Here is a 14,674-nt window from a genome sequence, read left to right on the forward strand (position 1 = left end):
TTTCTCTCAAAAATAAACAAACGTTAAAAAAAACAAAGATTTTTATTTTAAATGGAGCTTTTTCATATAAACCGAACAGAATGCTTCAGTTAAAAAAGTTTCTTTTGTGTGTGTGTGTGTGTTTTCCATTACAGTGTTTCCTTAATTATAAAGAAAAGGCTTAATAGAAAGTGTAACAGCTTATCTATGATGCTATTTTCGGGCTTGCTATTAAACATAGGTTTAGGGCTCTGTCAATAAAACATGTACATTTATTATTTCTGTTTTTTAAAACTAGGCATTTCATGTGTGTAACAGGAATGACTTCAGTTAAAAGTGGGATCAGTTTGAGGAAAGTGAACAATCAGGTTAAGTGTTTTTTGAAACATGGTATGATACAAGCACCCTCCATATCCAAAATACACATACTGTTAGCCAGGACATGGTGGAAAGACACGTTGTGAAATGTAAAAGGCCTCAGAGAGAAGTCTAAGTACTTTTGTAATAGGGTCATTGATATCTACTGTCAATAAAGTCTGGACAAATATCAATGGAATGAAACAAAAGTTTCAAGTGGAAGCCTCCATGAAGCTTTCATTATTTTTCCAATATATTCTGCAAATGTTAAAAAAGAGAACAAAACCAAGGTTTAAGGTGGAGAAGAATACAAAGCAATAATTTAAAAGCCTCTTTTGAATGATTACAGTCAGGTCTGAATTAATGACCTCAAAAATTAAGTGCAAAATCTCCAAGTAAACAACAGAAATAACAAAGCAAATATTTACTGAGCACCTACTATGTGTCAGGCACTGTTCTAGGATTTTTTTTTAAAGGCAAGCAGGAAGGAAAAGATTATGAAGGAGAGATCAAAGTAGACTGATATGTGGCAGGTGCCTCTGGGGAAAGCAATGATCTCCATTAATATTTAGAATGGCACAGACAGTAGTAACATTGACAAGATTTCTCTATGGGCATGGGAGGGTGGGAGTAGCAGGGAACAAAGAACATGGCTGGATCATGGGCTAAGCAGACAGTAAGCTCATAAACATCATGGGATCCCTACTATTAAAGGAAGAAAAGCAAAAATATCCTGTGTCCAATTTTTGCCTTAAGAGAGGCAGCCCATTGGCACTGCTGAGGCCAAGGTTTTAGTGCCCGATATGAAGTCATCTCCCAAGAGTGAGGTCTTGGACTGGGGCAATACTATCTAGGATGTGGAATGGGGTATCCTTTCCAAGAGGGTACTCACTTGATGTGACGTGGGTCTCAACATTTGCCATGTTTGGTTGAAACAATGGCTTATTTAGAGAATTTGGACCTCCAGATTGTGGTTAATTAATGAAATTAATGAAATCATGCGGAACAGTGATCTAAGACCAACAGTGAACAGTAAACAGTCAACAGTTGACACAGTTTTTGTTTTCTGGTAGAAGTTTAGGCTCAAATGAGTCACATATTAGATGAACAGCTCTCTGGTCCATGCAATCTGGTTAATGGGTCCCAGAAGAGTACGCACCCTTGAAATGGCCTTTGGCCTTTCTGGGAGAGGAGAATGATAAAAAATTTATAAAGATAGGCAAAGACATTATAAAAAGGGCCTCATAAATAATGAAATGTTTATATACATGGAGGCAAGACACATCTCCCTTTAAATATAGGAAAGGGCAATGGAAAAGTTTTCTAAGCTGGTGTGAGGTGTAATTTGGCCAAAGGGTCTTGAATGAAGAGGAGAATAAAGTCTGGAGCAAGAAAGAGACCCTTCAGGGGTCCATTTACCTGAATGGAATTTGAAAAGGAGTTATTTGAGAAGGCCGTTCTATCTCCCAATCAAACCAGCTATCTGGGACCAAGAAGGGACATGAAAGTTCTATTGAATACCTTTTCCAAAAGACTAGCATTGCATATTTTGGGGAGTAAAATGCACAGCTTGCTTATTATAAGTAGTGTCTATAACTCCTAAGGTAATATGGAGTGTCTGGGCAAGGCATTGTATTGTGACCTTAATACAGCTGGAGATGTGTAATTGATTTAGATTTTCGCTGTGAAGCAAGAGAGTCCTAGAGTTTGCTTGTTTCTCCCTGAAAGGGACAATTTTTAGGCAATGGCCCAACAGTTTATAACTAATGTGAAGATGAAACTACTGATTGGCTAGGACGTCCAGCACTAAGATGACTGCATGAAGTTTGGCCAACTGTGTTGTTTCTTGGGTCCTGTCCTTTATTACGGACATCTTGGCCAAGAGATGAAAAGCAGCAATATCCGCTGACTCCATCATGTGTGACAGGTAGCAGTGCCCATTGCTGTTCATTCAGTTAATCCCAACTGTCTTCCCAGGTGGTCAAATTGTCTAGGGGAGGGGTAGCACCCTCCAACACCATGGCATCTGGCAAAGGACTGAGGATAGGGGAAGCCACCTCCTCCTGCAGGTGCATTATACCAGACAGCCCAGGTTTGGCTCCATCTTATCTTAAGGAGGCCTTGGTAGCTATACCGAGTTTCCAGTGTGCCATTTCCATGACCTAAAGAGTAACAGTCTGCTGGGTATGAAAGGTGACAGGTCTGCGAGAGCCTCTATTTCCCAGACAGCCCTGCATATATTTATTTGTTGTTTTAATGAAGTATAGTACAGGGCTAAGAGGGGCAGTTTCTTGCATCAGAAGCCCTTGGGCAGCTTATGGATATCCTAAAGGTCCAGAGACTCCTGGAGGCATGACGAGAGGTTGCCTTTAGTAGAGTCCTTGAGAGCATTAATGGGAGTCTCTGTTGATTTTAATTTGGAAGTAAAATCTGTAAGTAAAGAATATGTTGCTATTAGAACCCCAAAAGTACTAAATGTTGGAATGTATATCCTAAATGAATGTATCAAATGAGTCTCCTTGGAAGAGGATGCCATTAATGTAAGGTCGTATCTGTGCTCCTGGAAAAAGGCGGATGCAGTTGAGATCTGGTCTACAGATTGTATGCAACGGAAAAGCTGTAGAGGTACCTTATGGGTAGCCTGGAAAAGACTCCTTATGTCCCTGTAAGGTGGCAGCAAACTACAGCTGAGAGGCTGTTGAAATAGGCACTAAACAGAACACACTGACCAACTCTACAAGAGCAAAATATTTACCAGTATTTGAATAGAATCAGTAATCCTAATATTTAGTATTGGGTATGGGGAGACCAACAGATGGGACCACAACACTAATGCTTATAGTAATCCATCATAAGGCGACCTCTTTATATTTTTGTTATATAAATTCTTCAGTATATTAATCTTAGTATATAAATTTTGGATTTCCAATTGGATTATAAAACTTTGTTTTATTATTATATGTATATATTATTTAATTACCTTTTACTTTCTCTGCTTGTATTTAAGGGCCTGCTTTTTTGTTAAAAAAATTTTTTTTTTAGTTTATTTATTTTGAGAGAGAGAGCATGCCCAAGTGAGTGGGGTAGGGGCAGAGAGAGAGACAGTGAGAGAGAGAATCCCAAGCAGGCTCTGCACTGTCAGCATAGAGCTAGATGTGGGGCTCGAATCCATGAACCATGAGATCATGATGTGAGACGAAATCAAGAGTTGGATGCTTAACCGACTGAGCCATCCAGGCGCCCCTTGCTTTTGTTTTTATATCAGTAATTTAGGACCAGCACTGTGTTTGCTAGACTGGTATTTGCTTAATATCTAAGACTGAAAGTCCCTGTTTTTTCCCCTGGGCTTGTGACTACCTATAGTGGCAGTCATTTTTCCTTTGTTTTCTCCCTTTTTCAGGCTTTTGCCCTCTGAAGATTCAGTTTTCACTTTCTTTTTCTGGCTGATAAGAGAAAAAGCAGGGCCCAGGTATCTCTAGGCAACTTTTCCCTGGGATGGCCCAATGCACAGAGTATCAGTCCTTGCCTCACACTCCCACCTTTTAAAAAACAGAATCCTTTAGAAGAACTTGTATTTCTAGGCAGCTCAATTTTTTCTCTTTCTTTCTTTTTTTAAATCTTCTAAATGTTGTCCAATAAGCTCCCGGTGGTCTTGAGTGGTGTCTGTTGTGAGCCGCAGCGCCCTTGTCCAGGACGTCCCAATCAACCTTAGAGGAGCTACAGTCCACATCTTGGAGAACAATGGTGGCATCAACTTTACCTGTAACGTTTTTTTGTTTTGAGCATGAGATGCTTTGCATGCTGATAAGCAGCATCTCTTAAGAGCTTTCCTTTCCTCCCCCTTTTCATTAAACAGTGTATATTTATAGAATTCCAGAGATGGGACCTCTTACAACCCAGTGGTTATAGGAACAACTCACTTAAGACAGCAGCAAGTGGATGCAGACGATTATGCCCTAGACACTAGGTACTTCCATCTCCATGACTCAGATGGCCTCACTGCTGGTCAGTGCTACCCAGTCAATGGATTCAACTCCCATGGCAATGGGAGGGTGGTCACCCCTAATCCCCTTCGGAGGGAACTTTCTGTCCTGGACTCCGGGTGGTCCACCAACGTGGGGAAATATATCAAGTGCTCCCTTTAGATTGGGATATCAGGGCAATACCCAACAACAAAAAAACAATGCAATGCAGAAGCCACCAAGCTGCAAGTGCATCAAAATCAGGGGTGCCCTTTCAGGCAGGGGCTACTGGCTGTTAGATATAGTTTTAAGCCAAGAGCAGTTTGAGGACATATCATTTCCATTTGGTGTCAAATCACCCAGCTTGTTGTGCCAACTGTGTTAAGATTTTTACATGGGATTTGTTCTCAGCAGGTATGGTAAGATATACAGACACAGGGAAGATGGTCATGATGGAAGAAGTTTATACTCACAAATCCCTAAAACCAGGAGACCTGGCACACCATGCTATGCAGGGCCACAGGAGAAGGGCCAGGATTGGTCAGGAGGCCTCCTCTCAAAGGGAAGGGCAAAGAATGGGTCAAAACCTTTACTGGAATTTTTGTGGGAAGGATTGAGTCAGGCAGGGTAGGTACACCAAGTTTAGTGTTGGATAGTTTGAATAATTTCAGTAGACCGTGGCATACAAGGGTGGCCCTAGGGTGAATTAGGGCAGGGAGAATATTGCCTTGGTGTATGAGGGTTGGGGATATGGACTCTGGATTGGTTGGTTTGTATATGAAAGGCAGGCTCCCAAGGGAGTCCTGTGTTATCCCTAGGAATTAGCTAGTCTTGGGAGAGGGCAGTGTCACCAGGATCAAGGCCCCAAAGGCCAGAGTATAAGGAATACAGAAAACAACAAAAATATAGACAAATGCCTATTTATACCAAATAACAAGGACTCCTATGAGCTGTAACTGGAAACAAAATCAAGACAGAACTGTATACATTCCATTTTTGCAAAATAAAAATACTTCCCCATCTATATCTATATAGGTCCATATAGGATTGTAAAATGTGAAAGAACACACACACATACTTGGTTAATAATATGGACTGTCGTCAGGGATGGGGACAGAGATGCTCATGTGGGAGGAGAGGAACTTCCATGACAGCAACAACATGCCAAACATCCCATTATGTAAAATTATGTTATAAAAAGATGCATGGAAGAATGGCCACCAAAACGTTAGCAGTAGTTACCTTAGGGTGATATGGTTCCAGGTGACTGTTCAAAAGTCATTTGAATTATTTATAAGGAGCAAGTATATTTATGGAACTAGAAAGAAGCAATACAGTTATTTGTGGCTTAGAGGAAGACTTCTTTTTAAATTAAAAAAGAAATGCCAATTTTAATGATAATTTAGCTGTCACTGGACAGTTAAGAAGAAAACAATACCCACACAAAACAGTCGCATTTTAAAAGTTTCATCAACAGAGACACAGAGGTACTCAGGATTGATGGTCATCCTTCCTCATCACTGCTGCTCCATGCATCTTCAAATGCCGGATTTAACTGTGATTTGGTTGTAGGCTAAAAAAGGGAAGGAAAAGGAAAATTTGATTGTCTTACCTCATAATTTTAAGCTCACAATAGTTATGAAATATATCAAATGAAAAGCAATTACAGTATTTTGAAAGTAAATAAAATTGTTCATTTAAAATAAAATACAACGTATGTGGGCATTATGAACCAAATTTGTGTCTTATTCTGCAGCTTTTACATTTGCTACAAGAAACACCCCACATACAATGTAAGGCAATGTAGCTTCATTTTAAATAGGCCAGAATTCATCCAAATTATCTGTGTTTCCTTCAAAGTAGTCACCTTACAAACATATACATAAATGCATTTATGTATATACCATGATGCTGCTATGTTTCTGCACGTCTTTGGAATTATGTGAAGAAGACAGCACATTAACATCCATGTTAATGGATGCTAAGAATGGACTCTGGTCTACAGTCTGACCTGATAGCCCAAGATATTAATGTTGGCAACTTTTTATTATTTAAGTGGACTTGACTTTATAAATAAGCAAATATCCATATAAGGGGAATAAGATGTTCATCAAACTAAGTAACACCATCTTTGGTCCAAAGACCAAAGTTATTAAGTAGTGAGGTTTGTTTGTTTGTTTGTTTATTTATTTAGATAGCTGGTAAAGTAGCTCAGAAGTATATGAAAAATGTGTCAAAAATGGTAACATATTTGTCATCAGCATATAGGTTTTCCAGGGAGTTTTCTTTTCAAGATAGCATGCATTTGGATGGTGTTTATTTAAAACAAAAAAACAGGGGTGCCTAGGTGGCTCAGTTGGTTAAGCATCTGACTCTTGATTTTGGCTCAGATCATGAGCTCATGGTTTGTGAGACTGAGCCATGAGTAGGGCTCTGCTGACAGTGCAGAGCATGCTTGGGATTCTCTCTCTCTCTCCCTCTCTCTCTGTACCTCCCCCACTTGTGCTTGCTCTTTCTCTCTCATTCAAAATAAATATATATATAAAAAATAAAACAACAAAACATCATAGTATTCTTATAAGTTTAGAGTTGTACCTAATAAAAGTAATCAGCAATTAGAGGAATATTAATTATCTGTGACATTTCAAATCAATTCACTTTCTGAGGAAAGTTTTTGTTTTTGTTTTTATTTTTTTTTTAATGTTTATTTATTTTTGAGAGAGTGAGCAGGGGAGGGGTGGAGAGAGAGGGAGACACAGAATCTGACAGGCTCCAGGCTCCAAGCTATCAGCACAGAGACTGATGCGGGGCTCGAACTCACGAACCGTGAGATCATGACCTGAGCCAAACTTGGACGCTTGACTGAGCAACACAGGTGCCCCGTGAAGAAAGTTTTTGAATAGCAAACTTCCTATTCTGGGGCAAATGACTCAAGGGCTTTAAGAAGGTCTCATTTTTTTTGAGTATCTGGGTATTATGAACCAAATTTGTGTCTAATTATGCAGCTTTTACATTTGCTACAAGTGTGTTCAGACCCCAAACCCAATAATGTATTAGCACCAAGGCTACTCTTAAATAATTTGAGATAGTGCCTTGTACAACATACAGCAATGTTTTATGTTAAGAGCAACCCCTGTGTCTAACCATGCTCATCACCTTTTTGATATGATGACTTAGAATCTTATAATTTAAACAATGATAACAGTAGAAAAGTGAGCATTTCCAGTAAATTCCCCAAGTATCAGTCAGGATAGTTAGAAAATGACATATTAATTTAAGTATTCTTTATGGTTGTTAAAGCTATAGATCAGAATCTATTACTAAACCTAATGTTTGCTATTGTCACCATTATTAAACCTTATGTTGGCTATCATCACTTAGTTGTATAAACAAAATTCCATTATATCTCAAATGTCCAGATAAAAAAACTATTGCCAAACCTCAGCTATCTATCAGCAGTCCACTGATATGCAGTCAATGACTGTAACACACTGAAGTCTGTTCATTTATTTTTTCATACAAACGTTCACTGAATTTCCTATCTTCCTAGGTTTATAATTTAACTCTTAAGTTAGGTTGTTTAGTGAGTGTTAATTTAAAGATGTATATCTCTTAACTATAGAGAACAAACTGATGGTTACCAGAGGAGAGGTGGATGCAGGGATGGGTGAAATAGGTGAAGGGGATTAAAAGTACACTTATCATGATGAGCAATGAGCAATATATAGAATTGTTGAATCACTATGTTGTACACCTGAAACTAACATAACACTGTATGTTAACTATACTGGAACTAAAATTTAAAAAATAAAGATGTATTGTCCTTGGGGTTAGGTGATTTCTTCTCCCCTACTCTATCTTTAGAAGTCTTTAACTCTGCCTTAGATATGTCCCCAAAATGTCTCTTAGTGGATAAGTCACACAAAGGTCATGCCTCCTAACTCTACTATGGAAGCCCAAGATATAACTTATTACATATTTAAATTTCATTTGAAGACTCAAGAGAGATGCAAAATTACATTTTATTGTAAGTTATTGTTATTACAGTGAACAAAGAAGCGAAAATAATTACGTGAAAATTGAAATGAAATACTGATCAATTTTGATAAATACTGTACTAATACACAAATACTATAAATTTTATTGTTTATAGTAGTAAAGGATAATATAAATGCATTACAGTACTATCATTACAGTTACATTTTATTGCTAGAAACATCACAAATAAGACACACTTGTAATTAAAAGCTATAGTAGAAATGTTGTATATAGATATGGTACCCATATTATTGTTTGTGACTCACAGATGCAGTATAGCTACCATCTATTATTTAAGTTTTCTCTATAACATCTGCTAGTGGACATCCTTTCCATGCTTGAACATATCCACCTCAACCTCACCAGGTTGCCTGTTCTACTGACAGATCGTTGTAAATGTTATGGAGATAGAAAACCATGATTTAGAGTGGATCTAGTCCAGGTCCAAATAATGGGAAAGGAGAAGAAAACCAAACCTTACATCTACCCCATATACACCTTGATATATTCTAAATTTCTTATTGGTCATTACTGGAAATCCTCTACAGACAGAGCACAGGGCTGTCTATGTCAGCAAGTGATTTTATAGTCACCCCTGAAAAACAGGACTTTGAACTATGTAAGTCCACTTATATGCAGATTTTTTTGGATAAATACAGTACAGTATTGTTCTGTTTTTTCAGTTTATTTTGAGACAGTGCATGGGAGGGGCAGAGAAGGAGAGCGAGAGAGAGAGAGAGAGAGAGAGAGTTCCAAGCAGGCTCTGCACTGTCAGTGTGGAGCCCAATGTGGGATTCAAACTCATGAACCGTGAGATCATGACCTGAGCTAAAACCAAGAGTTAGATGCTCAACCGACTAAGCCACCCAGGTGCCTCATACAGTACGATATTGTAAATGTATTTTCTCTTCCTTATGATTTTCTTAAAAGCATTTTATTTTCTCTAGCTTACTTTATTTTAAAAATACAGTTTATTATACATATACAAAATACATGTTAACTGACCGTTTTATGTTATGGGTAAGGCTTCTGATCAACAGTTGTCTATTAGTAGATAAGCTATGAAGGACTCAAAAGTTACATAAGGATTTTTAATTGCATGGGGGTGTGTGTCAGTATCTGAATCCCCCTGATTGTTTAGGGTCAACTGTATATATCTACAAAGTGGTAAATAAAACATCTATGTACTGTGTGACTATCAAAATAAAGTAAGATTCTTTAAAAAAAATTTTTTTAAATGTTTATTTCTTTTCGATAGAGAGAGATATAGTGTGAGCAGGGGAAGGGCAGATAGAGAAGGAGAGACACAAAATCCAAAGCAGGCTCCAGGTTCTGAGTTTATAGCACAGAACCCCATCCGGGGCTCGAACTCATGAACTGTGAGATCATGACCTAAGCTGAACTTGGATGCTTAACCAACTGAGCCACCCAGGCACCCCAAAATACAAAATCAAGGTACAGAAATCAGTTGCATTTCTATATACCAATAATGAAATAACAGAGAAATCAAGAAATCTATCCCATTTACAATTGTACCAAGAACCATAAAATACCTAGGAATAAACCTAACTAAAGATGTAAAAGATATGTATGCTGAAAACTATGGAAAACTTATGAAAGAAACTGAATACACAAAGATATGGAAAAACATTCCATGATCATGGATTGGAAGAACAAATACTGTTAAAATGTCAATACTACCCAAAGCAATCTACACATTCATTGCAATCCCAATCAAAATTGCACCGGCATTCTTCTCAAAGCTAGAACAAGCAATCCTAAAATTTGTATGGAACCAGAGAAGACCCTGAATAGCCGAAGTAATGTTGAAAAAGAAAACCAAAATGGGAGGCATCACAATCCCAGACATCAGCCTCTACTACAAAGCTGTAATCATCAAGACAGTATAGTATTGGCACAAAAACACATAGACCAATGGAACAGAATAGAGAACCCAGAATTGGACCCACAAATGTACGGCCAACTAATCTTTGACAAAGCAGGAAAGAATATCCAATGGAAAAAAGACAGTCTCTTTAACAAATGGTGCTGGGAGAACTGGACAGCAACATGCAGAAGAGAAATTGGACCACTTTCTTACACCATGCACAAAAATAAACTCAAGATGGATGAAAGACCTAAATGTGAGACGAAACCACCAAAACCCTAGAGAAGAAAGCAGGCAACAACCTCTTTGACCTCAGCTGCAGCAATTTCTTGCTTGACACGTCTCCAAAAGCAAGGGAAATAAAAGCAAAAATGAACTACTGGGACCTCATCAAGACGAAAAGCTTCTGCACTGCAAAGGAAACAATTAACGAAACTAAAAGGCAACGGATGGAATGGGAGAAAATATTTGCAAATGACATATCAGATAAAGGGCTAGTATCCAAAATCTATAAAGAATTTACCAAACTCAACACCCGAAAAACAAATAATCCAGTGAAGAAATGGGCAGGAGACATGAATAGACACTTTTCCAAAGAAGACATCCAGATGGCAAACAGACATATGAAAAGATACTCAACATCACTCATCAACAGGGAAATTCAAATCAAAACCACACTGAGATACCACCTCACACCGGTCAGGGGGCGAAAATTAACAACTCAGGAAACAACAGATGTTGGCTAGGATGTGGAGAAAGGCTAACCCTCTTGCACTTTTGGTGTGAATGCAAACTGGTGCAGCTGCACTGGAAAAGAGTATGAAGGTTCCTCAAAAAATTAAAAATAGATCTACCCTATGAGCTAGCAATAGCACTACCAGGAATTTATCCAAAGGACACAGGAATGCTGATTCACAGGGGCAGATGTACCCCAGTGTTTATAGCAGCACTTTCAACAATAGCCAAATTATGGAAAGAGCCCAAATGTGCATCAACCGATGAATGGATAAAGAAGACGTGGTTTATATATACAATGGAATACTACTTGGCAATGAGAAAGAATGAAATCCTGCCATTTGCAACAATGTGGATGGAACTAGAGGGTATTATGCTAAGTGAAATAAGTCAGTCAGAGAAAGAAATAGATCATATATTTTCACTCATATGTGGAACTTGAGAAACTTAACAGAAGACCTTGGGGGAAGGGGAAAAAATAGTTACAGAGAGGAAGGAAGGTAAACCATAAGAGACTCTTAAATACAGAGAACAAACTGAGGGTTGATGGAGTGGGGGGTAAGGAGAGGGGAAAATGCGTAATGGGCACTGAGGAAGGCATTTGTTGGGATGAGCACTGGATGTTGTATGGAAGTGATGAATTACGGGAATCTACCCCCAAAACTGAGAACACACTGTATGTATGTTAGCTAACTTGACAATAAATTATATTAAAAAAAAATAAGCAAACAAACAAACAAACTTAAAAAAATAAAGTATGATTCTTGATGAGAGGTCAGATTTAAACTATAATGTAGCCACCTTATAGGTCTTAGGCAGGGAAAAATGGTTAGGAGTTATATAGGCTTGCCTTGACCATGACCAAGTTTCAGGAAGAGGGCAAAAGGAAGGCAGAATACTCAGAATGTAAAAAAACAACCTGCCACTTAAATAATACACTAATCTATGCTTAAGATCATAAAACCTGTCTCTATTACCCAATGCCCTCCAATTTCTTATGGTAGCTAAATTCCTCCTCTATTTTGGATATCAGAAGAAATACCTCTAATATGTTGGTTGATAGGGAAATAAATCTAATCTCAAGGGTGGATTTGAAAGGAAACTGAAGAACAATCTACTTCATGATTCTGGTATTTGGTGATACCGTAAACCTGTCCCTGATCCATAATGGATGGCAGAACAGGGATTCAAACCAGTTACCAGTATTATTATTAGTTTACCTAAAACTGAAGACTAAGTGAGTGTGTGTGTACATATGTGTGTCTGTGTTCTGTTTAAAAATTTTTTGTTTTTCAACGTTTATTTATTTTTGGGACAGAGAGAGACAGAGCATGAACGGGGGAGGGGCAGAGAGGGAGACACAGAATCGGAAACAGGCTCCAGGCTCTGAGCCATCAGCCCAGAGCCTGACGCGGGGCTCGAACTCACGGACCGCGAGATCGTGACCTGGCTGAAGTCGGACGCTTAACCGACTGCGCCACCCAGGCGCCCCTGTGTTCTGTTTTAAAGCAAATTACTGCACATTTCTTGGAAACTGCAGCATCATTTATTTGATAGCTGAGATACAAACACTTAAAAATATGAGTTAAATAGTAAATACACATGTGAGGAGTAGGGTTTGGTGAAGATGGACTTCTCCTGGGATCTGCATCATGATCACAGTCATGTGCTACCTACATTCACAGCAATCTTTTTTTTTTTTTTTTTTAATTTTTTTTTCAACGTTTATTTATTTTGGGACAGAGAGAGACAGAGCATGAACGGGGGAGGGGCAGAGAGAGAGGGAGACACAGAATCGGAAACAGGCTACAGGCTCTGAGCCATCAGCCCAGAGCCCGACGCGGGGCTCGAACTCACGGACCGCGAGATCGTGACCTGGCTGAAGTCGGACGCTTAACCGACTGCGCCACCCAGGCGCCCCACACAGCAATCTTTTGAACTAAAGTTCTGTGAAAATAATCTTAGCACATACCATTTTATGAAAATGATGTCTGCCTTAAAGCGTATAAACAGATTTTAAAAGACAAGGTTTTATCGCTCTAAAACTTAAATATAAGGCTAACTTGTTTTTTGGGCATCTCTATTTGCTTTCCTACTTCAGTTTAATTTCCCATATGCAAAAATCCTTCTAGATGAGGAGTTCAAACTATCACTACAACTACACAGTAAGAAATAAATAAGCCACCAGAGGCAAAGACTACCTTCATAAATTAAGCAATTTAGTTTTCTTCTAATATCCTTTCTCCATATGTAAGTCATAGATTTAATTTATTTTTATTGTTTTCATTTGGTAAATGATTGTTATACTTCCTAACATAGGCTGTAGTGTTTTAACTTGGATTTAATGTACACAGTAATTCCCAAACAGCAGGACACAGCAATTAAATAATGCAAAATAAATGGCTAAACCAAAGTATTTGGCCATATAAGCTTGCTACAGAAGAGCATCCAGTCATTTAAAAGCAGCTGTACACTAAAACTAATCAAAGCCATAATAAACCAAATTAGACATGTGGTGAAATCTGACAATATCCATACAGCATTTAGCCAGGTGCTTGAAGATTCATCATTGCATTTTTCTTCTCTTTCATTTGGATTAGGGCCAAAAGAAAATAATTCACAGGCTTTCCACTGCAGTAACCAAAGCAGTTGCAAATTTAGGTATGAAATATATTTTTTCAATAGCTGCTAAATGGCATCAACTACCTCCATAAAAACTCATTTCCATGTGATTTTGGAGAGTCATGTTTTCATAAAGGAACTAAATATCTGAAAGGTATTTTCAGAATTTTAAACTTGCTCTATCAATAACTTTCATCTCCATTTAAGATGCTTTGTTTTTTTACTATGACTTGGTAAGATTAAGTCAAGGTGTTTCTAACTGAATTATTTATATTTCAATCTTTAAAACATTATATACGTAAATGTTGGTTTTAGATATCTGACTTCTTATATCCTAAAACTTAAGATAAACAGGGATGATTAACAGTGCTTACTAAAAGAATCTTTGGTGGGAAAGATATCACTTTTGGACAGCGTAATACAGAGTGAAAAAAATACAGAAGCTACTACCTAAGACCAGGGAGCATGTCCTATTCATCTTTGTTTACGTACTGCATTTTTTAAAAGTTAATTAATTTATTTAGAGAGAGAGCATGCACATGCGTATGCACACAAGCGGGGGAGGGGCTTATGTGACATAGGGGTTGAAGTGAACATAGAAAAATCCCAAGCAGATTCCACACCATCGGTGCAGACCATGATGTGGGGCTTCAACTCATGAACTATGAGATCATGACCTGAGCCAAGATCAAGAGTTGGAGGCTGAATTGACTGTGCCATCTAGGCATCCCTACCTACTACATTTTATTCCCATGATCATAGGTCATATTTATACCAATTTATACTACTAACAGACTGCTCTTAGGAGTGTAAGTTGGTAAAATTTGAGAGTGTGAATAAAGAGGCTTAAAAATGTTGTATACGGTAACTCAAGACATAAAATCTACTTAAATAAGCAATCAGAAATATAAACAATTTATGAACAGATATTTACCTTGATTTGTTTATAATTATTAAAAGAAATGTATCCTAATATGTAAATATTTAAGTAAATTGTGATATATAGATGAAAGCATGCTATATTATTAAAAAAAATTTACAAAGAGTTACTAATGACATGGAAAAAAGACTCATTATTGAGTGAAGTAGAATG

The 14,674-nt window shown here is 37.9% G+C and overlaps 1 protein-coding gene across 2 annotated transcripts in view; it reads right to left on the bottom strand.

Annotated features, from left to right (window-relative positions):
* Positions 1-5,202: 5,202 nt before the first annotated feature.
* ERCC8 (ERCC excision repair 8, CSA ubiquitin ligase complex subunit) overlaps positions 5,203-14,674 on the bottom strand; it is a 63,915-nt gene continuing 54,443 nt past the window's right edge. For both annotated transcript variants that reach the window (XM_045494095.1, XM_045494106.1), the window contains one exon: positions 5,203-5,871. In XM_045494095.1, the coding sequence (XP_045350051.1) occupies positions 5,803-5,871 (69 nt within the window). In that variant the 3' untranslated portion in view covers positions 5,203-5,802. The remainder of the gene's footprint in view (positions 5,872-14,674) is intronic.

The sequence above is a fragment of the Leopardus geoffroyi genome, chromosome A1, assembly GCF_018350155.1.
Source record: "Leopardus geoffroyi isolate Oge1 chromosome A1, O.geoffroyi_Oge1_pat1.0, whole genome shotgun sequence".
Taxonomy (NCBI): Eukaryota; Metazoa; Chordata; class Mammalia; order Carnivora; family Felidae; genus Leopardus; species Leopardus geoffroyi.